This window comes from Colius striatus, chromosome 1, assembly GCF_028858725.1.
Source record: "Colius striatus isolate bColStr4 chromosome 1, bColStr4.1.hap1, whole genome shotgun sequence".
Lineage (NCBI taxonomy): Eukaryota > Metazoa > Chordata > Aves > Coliiformes > Coliidae > Colius > Colius striatus.
This window is the reverse complement of record NC_084759.1, coordinates 28,769,560-28,783,360: the sequence shown is the minus strand read 5'-3', so window position 1 is coordinate 28,783,360 and position 13,801 is coordinate 28,769,560. Positions and strand designations below refer to the sequence as shown.

The 13,801-nt window shown below is 41.7% G+C and overlaps 2 protein-coding genes across 5 annotated transcripts in view; one reads left to right on the top strand and one right to left on the bottom strand.

Annotated features, from left to right (window-relative positions):
- The window catches only part of RB1 (RB transcriptional corepressor 1), a 73,704-nt gene extending 66,011 nt beyond the window's left edge, over window positions 1–7,693 (top strand). Inside the window, exons 21-27 of one of the 2 annotated variants that reach the window (XM_061994692.1) lie at window positions 213–317; window positions 1,286–1,399; window positions 1,491–1,657; window positions 2,841–2,871; window positions 3,219–3,361; window positions 3,829–3,878; window positions 5,677–7,693. In XM_061994692.1, the coding sequence (XP_061850676.1) occupies window positions 213–317; window positions 1,286–1,399; window positions 1,491–1,657; window positions 2,841–2,871; window positions 3,219–3,361; window positions 3,829–3,878; window positions 5,677–5,750 (684 nt within the window). In that variant the 3' untranslated portion in view covers window positions 5,751–7,693. The remainder of the gene's footprint in view (window positions 1–212; window positions 318–1,285; window positions 1,400–1,490; window positions 1,658–2,840; window positions 2,872–3,218; window positions 3,362–3,828; window positions 3,879–5,676) is intronic. The other variant, XM_061994685.1, reaches the window with a different exon arrangement.
- Window positions 7,694–9,423: 1,730 nt separating this feature from the next.
- LOC104550607 (RCC1 and BTB domain-containing protein 2) overlaps window positions 9,424–13,801 on the bottom strand; it is a 36,876-nt gene continuing 32,498 nt past the window's right edge. For all 3 annotated transcript variants that reach the window (XM_061994646.1, XM_061994655.1, XM_061994663.1), the window contains one exon: window positions 9,424–12,553. In XM_061994646.1, coding sequence (XP_061850630.1) covers window positions 12,413–12,553 — 141 coding nt within the window. In that variant the 3' untranslated portion in view covers window positions 9,424–12,412. The remainder of the gene's footprint in view (window positions 12,554–13,801) is intronic.

Sequence of the window (13,801 nt, the reverse complement as noted above, 5' to 3'; positions counted from 1 at the left end):
CGTTTAAGAAGATATTAGTAGCTCCAATTAGTTGGTTGCTATACAGAAACGGAGGGAACAATGATTGGCTTATATTCTAGAAGTTGAGTTGCATGCTAGTTTACAGAGCACAATCAGTAATAGAAAGCTCATCAGTTGATTTCTTAACTTGAAATGAAGGAGCTGAATTAATTTTCTGCATTTCCAGTTGTCTTTTCTTCATTCTTTAATAGATCATGATGTGTTCCATGTATGGCATATGCAAAGTAAAGAATGTAGATCTGAGGTTTAAAACAATAGTTTCAGCATACAAGGAGCTTCCCAACACAAATCAAGAGGTATGGAAATTCTTTAATGTTATGCATCCATAAAAAATGTTATAAACTGATTGTCTCTGTTCAAAACAAAAAAATCCAAATGACAAAGGAAACTTCTGCCTCACTGCATCTCCATTTTGTGGAGGAGAAAACTGGCTCTGATTCTAAATGCCTCTCTAAACATCTCACACAAATAGTTTGGTAACTCTCCTTAGAAAGCAAACTTCATTCATTTTTTTTTTGCTTAAAGATAGTAAATAATTTGTGGTGATTCTATTTGTGGACTTTATGAAAGACTCAGATGTACTGCTAATGGGATTTTCAAAAGCAATCCAAGTTCTTTTAAAAGAAGTTACCTAACTCCCATTGGGCATTAAGGAGAGACAAGCAGATTAGATACCACACAGAGATGTGGGGTTATATATCAAACATGTGTATGTTGCAGGCTTAATTCTGAGGTTAATAAGTTCCTTTCTTTGTACTTTTCTTACTGTACTTAGATTCTCACACAAAATGATAATTAAATCAATAGAAAATCAAACTGTCAACGAGGTAATTAAAGTGCAGACATCCTTTTAGTAGTAGAATTTCTCATGGTTTATTTGTGCATCTTGGCTAAACTCCAGATCTTGCCTCCAAGCCTAAAGAAACAGATTCATCCTCATCAGTTCAGTGAGGACTTTTGTAGCCTTCCAAGGAGTGCACAGTAGCCACAATTGTGTGTGTGTAAAATTAAATGGAGTTTAAGGGACTGTGACAGTTAATTAAGTAGATGCTTCTACTGATGTTGATACATATTTGGAAAAAACCCACATCCACTTAGAACAGTTTTAAGTAATAGTTCCACAAGTACTTGCACAAATACCCATCTTAGCTCTTACCTATCAGAGACTTGTCATTATGAATGGTTTTGAGAGTTTGTCAAATGTGAAATTTTCATCCCTGTTCTCTGTTTTCTAACCTGTGTATGATTTTCCCACTCTGTGTAGACTTTCAAACGTGTTCTCATCAGGGAAGAACAGTACGACTCCATTATAGTCTTCTACAACTTAGTGTTTATGCAGAAGCTGAAAACGAACATTTTGCAGTATGCCTCCAACAGGGTAAGCTGTGAGTTGTGTTCAGTATTCAGTACTTCACAGAGTAGGAATACAGAGGCAATGAAACCTGATGATTGTTTTATTGCTTTGCTAGCCTCCCACTCTGTCACCTATCCCACACATTCCTCGCAGCCCGTACCAGTTCTCCAACTCCCCTCGGCGTGTCCCCGCTGGCAATAACATCTACATCTCACCCCTGAAGAGCCCATACAAATTCTCTGATGGATTTCAGTCGCCCACAAAGATGACTCCGAGGTCTAGGTAGGTTGTTGACAAGAATTTCTTTGACTAAATTAAAAGGTATTTGAGGGATTTTAGTGGAAGCAAATTGAAATCGTGCAGTCTAGTTTGTCAGTACTCTGCGGTTGCTACATCTTTTCTGGTTAAAAGTTTGTGTCCTGTATTTGGAACCTTTATTCATGCTTTCTGTGTCAGTTGAGTCAGTGTGCTGAAGGACTTTAGTGGTTTTGGGGTTTGGTTTTAAGTATTTTTCATTTTTTTAGAATAGTCACATCCAAGAGGAGTTTTCTGATCTAGTTACTAATATTGTTGGCTTCAGCGGCTGGATGACACTAATGACAGGCATAGATGAGCTTTGTATGCTTGTTCAAAGAGAAAGCAGTTTTTTGGAACACAGTGGAACTTTTTGTGTTCCAGCTTGATCCCATTCCCCCTTGTCCTGTTGCTAGCAACTATAGAAAAAAGGGATGTCCTGTTGCTAGCTACTATAGAAAAAAGGGATGTCCCAACCTCCTGACACCCACCCTTTAGATATTTATAAATGTTAATAAGATCTGCCCTCAGTCTCCTCTTCTCCAGACTAAACAGCCCCAGTTCCCGCAGCCTTTCCTCATATGAAAGATGTTCCAGTCCCCTGATCATCTTGGTGGCCCTGCACTGGACTCTCTCCAGAAGTTCCCTGTCCCTCTTGAGCTGAGGAGCCCAGAACTGGACACAGGACTCCAGATGAGGCCTCACCAGGGCAGAGTAGAGAGGGAGCAGAACCTCCCTCGACCTGCTGGCCACACTCTTTTGATGCATCCCAGGATGCCACTGGCCTTCTTGGCCACGAGGGCACATTGCTGGCTCATATTTAGTTTATTATCAATCAGGACTCCCAGGTCTCTCTCTGCAGACCTGCTCTGCAGCAGTTCGACCCCTTGCCTGTACTGGTGCATGGGGTTGTTCCTTCCCAGATGCAGGACTCTGCACTCAATCTAAAGTTTCTTTTCTATCTGTGTGGGATGGTTGGTTTGGCCATTCAGCATTCCTTGTCCCCTGTGTCTCACTGTCACACAGTGAAACATGGTCTGGGTTAGCACTGGTAACGCAGAGAGAGAGGAAGACACTTTGTTGGTGTCCTATGCTAGGCTGCACAAATTAGTGGATATCAATAGTGTTAAATACAGCTTAACCTTAAACACTTTTCTTCTTCATTTGGCAGGATTTTGGTGTCAATTGGTGAATCATTTGGGGTGAGTTTTAACATTTGTAATGTCTGACCTTGAATGCACATAGCTTTTGGAGGAATGTGGTAGCCTGCTGACTGACACACATAGAACTTGTCCCTCATTCAGTGTAGTATTTTATGGAATCATTAAGCACAAAGATTTCAGGGGTGTCCTGTGAGCTCCATTCAGATATCCAGACTTCACTTTCCAAACGTTTTGCATTTTATTCCAATAGCTTTGATAGGAGACAGAACTCTTGCGCTGCTGAGTTTTACCAGTTCACTTATTCTTTTGTTAGTGGTTGCTCTGGAAAGCTTGAGCCATTTCAGGATTTATTGGCAAATGTTTCCCTGTTTTCCTCACAATTTCAGACTTCCGAGAAGTTTCAGAAGATCAACCAGATGGTGTGTAACAGCGAGTGCCAGCTGAAGCGCAGCGCTGAAGGGAGCGCTGCCCCGAAGCCGCTCAAGAGGCTGCGCTTCGACATAGAAGGGCAAGATGAGGCAGATGGAAGGTGAGAGGATGGTCGTGGCTTTTCAGTAATCTTACATAGAATTGGTTCCCTAGGCCTTCCTGCCTAACCTCTTCCTGACATCCTGACTTCTGTTCATTTGTGAACGTTAAGAAATACCTTAGATGACTGGTGGTAGCGTCACATTTATGAATTACAGGGTTCAATGTCAGAAGCAAGGATATATCCACTGCTTGTACATCCAGCATCCCAGTGTTACTGCTGAGTGCTGAACCATCCTGAGGTCTTTAGTCAGTCTTTTAAGAGACAAAACCCAAATCTTTTAGACGTGAGAAATCAAGCAACTCTTGAGTTCAGCGTGGCCAAAAAAAGTTTGACTTTTGAGTTTGGATTTTTGTAAGCGAAGGTTTTGAAGCACTATACTGAACTAACCTTGATGTAGAGTTAAGCTGTGAGGATAAAGCTATGCTTTCTAAACTTTTGCTTAATGACCTGCTTTCTCTCTGCAGCAAACACCTACCCCAGGAGTCCAAGTTCCAACAAAAGCTTGCAGAAATGAGTGAGTATTGTTTACTTTTTCATTAACTGCACAGCAGAGAGTGCGTTGGATGAAACAGTTTGTGGCCACTCAGATAAAAACATTGCTCAGTGCTGATGTCATTTCAGTAACTTGCTCAGGTTTTTTTTGTACTTGCTCCATTTAATCTTGAAAAAAATATAAAATGGAAATCCTCAAAAGCCCTTTTGAGGATGTTAAATGGCTCAGCAGCATAGAAGATGCCATATTACATGTGAATAAGAAGATGAGGATGACACATTCTTCCTAAACACTACAGTTCTTGAAATAGAATTAAATGCTTGTCAAGGCTTTCACTGTAGTTCCAGTGCCAGACTGGAACTTAGCTGAGAGCTCGCAGGTAGAAGTCAGTAATAACTGCAGCAGCATTTAGTTGACCAGAACACCTTTTTAGGTGATTACAGTATAGTAAAAGGAAATTATAAAAGCAGGAAAATTGTATGTGGTTTTGTAAGCTGCTTTGCTGTCTCGTGTACTAAAATGCCTGAGATGGCTTTTTCTTCTCCTGCAGATCAGCATTTCTTTCAGATGTTTTTGGGAACACTTTTCTGGTTTTCACATAAAATTGAAATCTTACCTCATGAAAAGCAAACCAGCCCCATGCCCACCTCTGAGTTGTATTTTCCACTCCCGAGAAGGAGGGCGCTTGGTCTGAGCAGGTGTTCTCACCCTCTGCTGGAATCTGAGCTCTGGAGCTGAGCAGATTTGCCTGTTAAAAATTCTTACCTAGCAAGTGGAGGTTTTTTTTCAAGATAGGTATGTGTACAGACCCAGGCACTCTCACTGATTTTAGGGTAAGGAAAATGTTCCAGTGTTTACTTGTGGCATGGGTTAAGAAAGGATGTTCTCTCTCTCATATCCAGTTGTGTTAGTTTAGTGTGTGTGTCACTGGGGTGAAAAGGCATTTCCTGGGCAGGCTGACCCTGGGATGTGGGGACTGCTCAGCCCACAGCATCTGCCTGGCAGCAACACAAGATCCCTTCATGATGCAGTCTATCTGCCTGCCTTGGGGGTGAGAACAGACAAAGTGAGGGTACAGAAAAACAAGGAGAGGCTTGAGAGAACAGGTGGAATGAATTTCTTAAGCTGTGTGAGATTTAAGCAAGAGTTGCCGAAGCAACTCAGAATTACATGTTTATTCTAAAACAAGGGGTTTGGTTTATTTCATAGAATCACAGAATGGTAGGGGTTGGAAGGGACCTTTAGAGATCATCTAGTCCAACCCCTCTGCAGAAGCAGGTCAACCTAGATCAGGTTGCATAGAAGCATGTCCAGGTGGGTCTTGAAAACCTCCAGAGAAGGAGACTCCACGCCCTCCCTGGGCAGCCTGTGCCATGAGAGCTCCGTCATCCTCACAGGAGAGAAGTTTTTCCTTTTGTTTAAATGGAACTTTTTGTGTTCCAGCTTCATCCCATTACCCCTTGTCCTGTTGCTAGGTACAAGGGGTACAAGGGATGTCCCAACCTCCTGACACCCACCCTTTAGATATATTTGTAAATATGAATGAAATCTCCCGTCAGTCTCCTCTTCTGCAGACTAAACAGCCCCAGTTCCTGCAACCTTTCCTCATAAGGAAGACAAACATTTAGAGTTATTACTTAGAATAGTGTTGTTGTTATTATTATTTATGATATTATTTAGAATATTATTATCAACTATTACTATTATTAACTATTATTTAGAATAGTGTATTTCTGTTCCTTGTGTCATTACAAATGTTTACAATCAATAGTCATGCCCAAAGGAATTCTGAAGAAAGGGTATTTTTGTTTTTGTTTAGCATCCACTCGAACAAGAATGCAGAAGCAGAAACTGAACGATGGAAATGATACCTCAGCCAGTGAAGAAAAGTGAGAATCTTCTCAGGACCAGAGGCTGCACTGCAGGCCCTCGTGGATTGTTTTTGTTTTACAGCCTTCATTAACTGAGTTGCTTTTTTTAGTTGCTTTTTATTCCGAACTGCTAGTTGAAAGCATTTGGACTTTTAAAGTTTTTAAATGTTTTTCATGATACTTATGATGTAGCATATATACAATGTAAGCCACTGAATTTAATTTATATCTATTTTTTGAGGATTTTAAAAACAGACCTGGAAGGTGTCTTAGTTTCCTCTTGCAACATTACTGACTTAAGCCAATTCAATCCCCTTGGATTGAATTTTTCAGTCTAAAGCCAAAATGTTAGATAGAACGATTTGAGATGCACTGATTTTGTTTCTTAGAGTTTGTTTTTAGACTCGTCATTACTTGCAGAATTCAAAAATGAGGGGCCAGATACTGCAATGATTCCTGTCTCTGTGTGTAACTGGGTGCATCAAATTCCCAGGAGGTTGAACTGCCCAGCAGTCAGCCACAGAGCCTGCTGAGTCAAAGTTTCACCTTACAAGTGCAACCTGAGCTCAAGGCAAACTCCTTTTTCTAGCTGTACTACTGAAACCAATACTTGGCCATTTGTAGTTTCCCTTCCCCAGCTCTCACCTCAGTGTAATATCAGAGGGCAGTGACACTATCCATCACCTTGAATTTCATGGGCTGTGAATCCCACAGAGATTCCTCCCAGAATCCCACACAGACCCTTCCCCAAAGCCGCAGCTTCTTCCCTGATGCAGCCCCCTTGATGGGTGCATATTCTTATCTTGGAAAATCTCAATAATTAAAAGAAAAAGGAGCCCCAAACCCAAATCCCACCTGGTACACTCGAGACTTTGAAATTCTGCTGATGTAGAATTTTCTTGATTTCTTCACGTTTTCACCTAATTGTAGCCAAGCCAAATAGCTCGAGAAACAAGCACCAGGCCTCTTTCCTGTAGCTGAAAGCTGAGTGTCTCCAGTTGGGCTCCAGGTAAGAGCACCCCAGGGCATCTCCATTGGCCTTACTGCAGCCTCTGCACAAAAGCTGAACCTGCTGAGCCCGCCTTGGGAAAATCACTCTGCCTTATTTTCCTGAAGAGGCAGAGTTTAATAGGCAACTTGTGAACTGTTGCAACTAGGAAAAAAAAACCCAAACCCAAAGCAACCCAAAACTTCTTTTTCAATGGATGTGCTTCTAAGTTACTGATTCAGAAACTGGAATTTTCCTTGCAACGATAAAGGCTTTGCAAAAGAGCCAGACAAGGAAAGCACATGTTTTACTTCTGGTGAATTAGCATATAGGTAAATAAATGATGTTCTGCTTTAAGATGACCCATTTTTAATGAAATCTAGCTTCTGCAGCTGCTTAAAACAGAATGGAAAAGCATGCTGTCCGTTACACACAGATTTTTAAACCGCACCTTCTCCAGGCAGCTTACGTAGAGATTGTTTAGCTGGACCTAGAATGCTTACACTGGTACATTTTTAGAGATCAGTTCTTGAGTTGAATGGAAGCTAATCCTACAGCTATTAAAAATCCTACAAGCAGCACACTGATTAGTCAATGAACTTGAAAATAAGAATGAATTATTTTTTTAGTCTCAATACAGCTTCACCTTTTGTCCTGAAAAAGATAGCGAAGTGTTATGAGTACTTTATGTTTATTTTCTCACTTTTTGCAGTATTTTACAGACAGAATATACGTTAACATTGGGTTACACTGATGGAAAGCTCTGTTAGAGCCATCGAAGTTCTTCTGTGATCCTTTGTCCTTGAGGGGTGAGGTTACAGAGCCCAGTACCTAAGCACATTTATTATCTCCTTATGGCGACTCTGTGTCTTTTTGTTCAAACAGACTGAAGGCTTTACATCAAATGTACCATAATATTTTATACAACTAATCAGTTTCTCTCCTTTTAAAATAAATAAAATAGCTTTTAAAAGATACAGAGTTGTTAGTTTTCTTTTATTAGATAGAAGGTGACTCCATATGGTAATTGTAACATGGTAATTGTCCTGCTGTATCACACTTCCACCAGGATTCTGCAGCTGGTACAGGCAAGAGGTCACCCCATCCCAGTGATTCCCTACTGGTGCAGAGATCGAAAGTTTCACTGTTGGGCAAAGAGTTACCTTCAGAAGTTTGCATTGGACATTCTGGCGACATTCTCACCAGGCCTTTTCATAGAATCACAGAATGGTAGGCATTGGAAAGGACCTCTAGAGATCATCTAGTCCAACCTCCCTGCTAAAGCAGATCAGCCTAGATCAGGTCACACAGGAACATGTCCAGGTGGGTTTTGAAAACCTCTAGAGAAGGAGCCTCCCCTCCTTTTGTTCCAGGTTCAGCACCAGTATGGCTTCTGGCCAGTGCAGGCCTGTATGGTGGTCTGGGTCACTGTCACTGTCCTTGCAGAGCTACCTGAGAAGTTATTCCAGAGAAAGGGTTGGCATCTGGAAATGTTCCCATCATTTCACTACCCCACTTGTCACAACCAATTCTTTTGCTCTTGGAGCTTCTGGAAACAGCCCAAGGTGTCACCGTGGCTCTCTGGGCTGGGGTTCTGGCTGCAGGCCCATCAGCCTCGCAAGGCTCCCTCTCCTGCCTCTGTCAGTCTATAGGTGCCTGTGGCTCAGGGGGGACTCTGGGCAATTCACAGTGCTATTTATAGCATTGGTGTTCATGAGAGGGCTTAGAGCACTGAGTGCACTGGCTGTCCTGCCCATCTTTGCCCTTTCTAAAACCACATTTTCAGAGTCTTATTTTTAAGCAGATACATATGCAAACACCTGTGCAATGGGAGTAGTGTCTTTTTATGAGATTTGGAAATCATCTTGTGTTTGAGGGTATTTCTCTTACAGTGAGCCCTTGTGTGTTCGGAATGGGACAGAATACCCAAACTGCTTTGGGTAAAAAGCAAATTAGAATCAGAGCAGAGGAGCTGGACAAAGTGGGACAGGTGTTTCGGGTGCCTGATGGTAAGGATTGCACCACTCATCCAAAGCTTCCAATCACAGCAGTGAAACAGCTGTGGAGAAAACTTGCCTCCACGGGAGCTGCACATGTCAAATGAGGTCAGGCAAATGGCCTCAAGGGGATGGATGTTTCTTTCCACTGATGTGAAGGAAAAGATAACCTCCATCTTTATTTGCAGTTTTGTACTTCAATCTCTTGCTGTCCCCCACTTCCAGACACTGATGGTTCTCACGCGTCACAGAATGTTTACAGGTACAGGAGTGGCTGCAGGAAGATGCTCGTGCCAACTGTGAAACAGCTGGAGAAGGTTATGTGATACTGGTGCAAAGTACAAGCTGAAACATCTCAACATGTAAGCTGGTCACAATGTATACTTGCCTCTTGGTGTTTTGAGGACAGTTTTATCAATCATGAAGTCACTAGGGCATTCATTTCTTTGAAAGGTGGAAATACACATATGCAGTTTCTCCAGCTCTGGTTTTTTTCTGCAGACTCACTTTTCATTCTGCTTACAAATAACTTTATCAGAGGGTGGTTATTTCCTGAAGAACACAAGTAGCCTTTAAAATATCTCTCTGAAGTGTTCTCTCTGTTTTATATTTTCCCCCCACAGTACTAACTACACATTCAATTCAGTTTGCAAGTGTCAGACTTTCTTCACTTCTATCAAAAAAAGAGAGGGGAAAAAAAATCCCACCTGTTAAATATTACAGCATTTTTATTAATAGTTTATTAAAACCAGACACGTTTACAAAGAAACAAGAAATCAAAACATATTTTGTATGTTCAGGCTGTAAATGTTTTCCAACAGTAGGTGGTAGCTGGTGAGTCCTGCCTCTGTGGGGTAAATAAATGCTTTATGTTACAAGGAAACATCAGATCATATAAAACCAGCAGCTTAGCTATCAGGCATTGTAACAAAACTCTAGAGATGGCTACTAGATGACAATGCAATGCTGGCTGTTAGCTTCAGTAACCTGAAGAGAAGCTTTAAATGACCCTACCCTTGACAATTCTTTTTCTTTCAGATTCCATTGGTTCCCTTTCTGTAAAGTTGAACATCCTCCTTTGTTTAAACCCCAGATACAGTTTATGCTTGACCTTATTTTCACTTTTTAACAAAGACCTTTTTGTCTCTGCTGTCCAAAACCAGAAAAGATGGTTAGCATACTTCAAATAGTACTTTACCTGCAAGAGCCACAAACGTTGGTTTGTTGCAAACTACCTGTATAAACAGTAAAAGGCATCCTTGATTTATTCTAAAATGTCCCAGGATGGGCTTTCAAGCACCTCCTGCTACACACACACATCCACAGTTAACCACCTAAGCCAATATGGTTTTTTAAATGTCGACTTTTAAGTGTTGAGAAAAGTGCATGCACTGGAAGTTTAAAACAAGTAAATAAATAAAAGCCTCTAGGAATGTAATGCTACCTACCCTAAATCTACAATTACCCAGCCCTGGCTTATGAAGAATTGCCTTATGTCTATGTGTTGGCATGGTCAGTGTTGGGCTGTGTCATACAAGGTTTGCAGACAAGTGCTCTACCACAGTATTGTTTTCCTGTCTGCATGAACCCCTGTCTATGTGCCTGAGTCAAGTGTGCTTTCCAACACACACTTACCAAAACTGATCTTTTTTTCCCCAGGGAAGTGTTATGTTATATGGATATGGTTTTGGTGAAGCTGCATTATATAGTGGAAAGTTTTTTACCATCTCTGTTTGAATAAAAAATACTGACACAGCTGCTGCAGCATGGGCTTAAGCTGGTGGAGGAAGTTGTACGAGTCACTGAGGGGGTGGCAGAACATGCTTGTTTGCAGTACATGACCTAATTTATTTCTGTATATTTCTAAATGCCTCAAACACAGGTAATTTTTTACCACAGCAGATTGCAAATTAATTTGCTTATGGCCCTCTCCCTAAGTAAATTCTACTGTCTGCATCCCTCATTCTTCCACTTGCACCCACAGGGGCAGATGCGAAGAGAGGCACTACTCACTACTTATCTTCATCTCTGAGGAAGTGCTTCTCCTTTTCCTCCTCCTCAAGGAACAGGATTGTTTGAGACATCATCCTCCACGGTAATAAGGAACTGTTACTATTACTTTAGAAATGAGGAAATTAGGCTGTGGTCACTTAAGGGAATTAGGTTCTTGGAAACCACATCGGCAGATTAGGAGGAGTCATCCAGGGCTGACACAGCATGTATCTGAAGGCAGGTCATGTGACTAATTGTAATCAGCGTATGGAGCTTGGCCATTCAGCTTCTTGTCTTCTCTTTGTAAAACACTACACAAGATACTTAGAGCCACTTGACTCAGTCAAAATTTTAAGAGAAATTATGTCTCAGAGTTAATTCACCGTTGCCTATTACAAAGTTTAAGTTGATGCTTCATGAGCTCAGCAGCTTCTGTAATGGGGCAAATACCACTCTCTGTGCAGCACTTGGCGCGGGGAGGTTCATCTCAACTCAGAAATTAAGCAACTGCTCTGCCTTGGACATCAGTGCCTTCAATGGTCAGTGACCCTCAGAGAGAGGCACCATGTCCAAAGGGCAACTCCTCTCACCCAAAGCAGGCACATGAGGTAAGTGTTAAGGTCACCTTGCAGCACTGACCAGAGAAGAACCTGGAGTGCTGTTCCGTGGACAAGGTGTCCTTACTGCCATGGGGAAAATAATGTGTCGCTCATGATTTCATTTAAGATCCACTTTTGTCACTTCAAAACTATTTTCTTAAGGTGAACTATCTGGGGATAGGTAGTAAGACAGGAATAAACAAAGCTCACGTGGAACTTAATCACAGGATGGTAGGGTTGGAAGGGACCTTTAGAGATCATCTAGTCCAACCCCCCTGCAGAAGCAGGGTCACCTAGATCAGGTCACATAGGAACATGTCCAGACAAGTCTTGAAGACCTCCAAGGAAGGAGACTCCACAACCCCTCTGGGCAGCCTGTGCCAGGGCTCCCTCACCCCCACAGGGAAATAGTTTTTTCTTATGTTTAAGTAGAACTTTTTGTGTTCCAGCTTCATCCCATTACCCCTTGTCCTGTTGCTAGCTACTATAGAAAAAAGGGATGCCCCAACCTCCTGATACTCACCCTTTAGATATTTGTAAATATTAATGAGATTCCCCTCTCAGTCTCCTCCAGACTAAACAGCCCCAGTTCTTGCAGCCTTTCCTCGTATGAAAGATGTTCCAGTCAATGGAACAATGGATTTATCATCTTCACCAGATGATAAATCAGGCACAAAGCAGCTCACGTAGTTTGGTGAGAAAAGTGTACTATGAAAGTTTTAGCAGCAAAAAAGTCACCATCCTGTGATATCCAAATGTAAGTTCTTAAAGAAAAACCCAAAGCAACCAAGAAAATAAAGAAAAGGAAAAGACAGACAAGATACTGATAGCTTGGTTTACTCGACTTTAAATGGGAGAGGGTAGTTACTGCAATCAATTTTTGTTTTAATTCTGTCTGTTGGCAATGAACTCTCAGCACACATGGATGCTGTAGCCGTCCTTACCAAAAAGGTGTTGGTAACAGACATTTACACTTTCCCATAACTGATGGACACTGAGTCTTTCTTTCCAAACCTTTGCGCATTCTGACCATGGGTAAGTTGTCCAAAGCAGAAGTATTTTCAGGAGGGAAGAGGATGTGCTCTTCAGCGTGGTTGGTAGTCAGACCTCAGTTTCGGAATGCTCCCACTCTGCTTGCTTTGCTGATGAAGTTTTTCAGGAGGTCGTGGTCCATGTCTGCAAAGCCTTGAGTTTGCGTTACAACAGTTAAATGGTTTATGCAAAATCTGAAGCAAAATTCTTCCAAATCCTAGGAACAAATAAGGCACTTTGTAATATGAATGAGAGCAACAGTATTATTTTTCTGTTTCAAACCTGTAATTTGATTAGCAGAGCATATACTGGGTTGTTTCCATGACCAATCCCATTTCTGGTCAGTGTGATTGGGATGAGATGAAATTTGTTCACCTAAACTATTCATAAACGCCCTCCAAGAAAACAGGAGCAGCCAACTCAATCAACTACAACTCCCTCACATTTACTGAGCTCATAGAAAAGTTATTACTAGGTGAAACCATCAGCTTTCCCCACATTGACCTACTACAGCATCAGTAACTCCTTCCTTTTCCTGCCTGCACTGAATTCAGTAGCAGTCTTGTGAAAAACAGCAGATATCCTAACCTTGCCCAAAATAAAAGTAAAATTCGATGCACCATGCCATGATGGTCGTTAAACACAAACTGGATGTTGGGATTCCATGTGCTTTTCATGGCAAGCTGAGGAATTGTGTCCCTATATCTAGGAACTGGGATTCCTCGATAGCAAAAATGGTTCTGTCATTTCCTGGACTTGCTGAAACAGGCTGTTCAGATTTGAGCAGAGGATAGATACAAGCCATTGAGCCATACAACTGTGATTTCACACAGCAAATTTTGGCTGCTGAGACTCCTCACAGTAGTGGCAATCCTCTCCATGCCTTGGGTCAGTTGCCTTTGGCTGGTTCCTATGCAGCAACTTGCTGTTGAAAGAAAAGTAATTACTTTCTGGATCCAGCAGGAAAGTAAATCTACATTGGCACTATGACCCATAAATTCTTCAAGGGATGCAGCAAAAGGATGTCTCTTAATCCATGCCCGTTTTATTCTGTGTTAACTACACAAACGTTGCAGCCAGGGATTAACAGCAGAAAGGAATTTACTGTGAAATTATTTGGGTTGGAAGAGACCTTAAAGATCACCAAGCTCCAACCCACCTGCAGGGACACCTTTCACTAGACCAGGTTGCTCAAAGCCCCATCCAACCTGTCCTTAAACACTGCCAGGGAAAGGGCATCCACAGCCTCTCTGGGTGACCTGTGTCAGTGCCTCATCATCTTCACTGTCTATATCTTATCTAAATCTACCTTCTTCAGCAGAAAATCTGTGCATTTCCCTCTGAAACCTTTTCCTTAGATTGAATGTTTTATCTGTTGCCTCTGTCAAGATGTAGCTAAAGTTTTAACAGAGGCCAAGCAGCACAAATTATTCTTGAAAAAGGAATAAGGTAGCAACAATTGTAC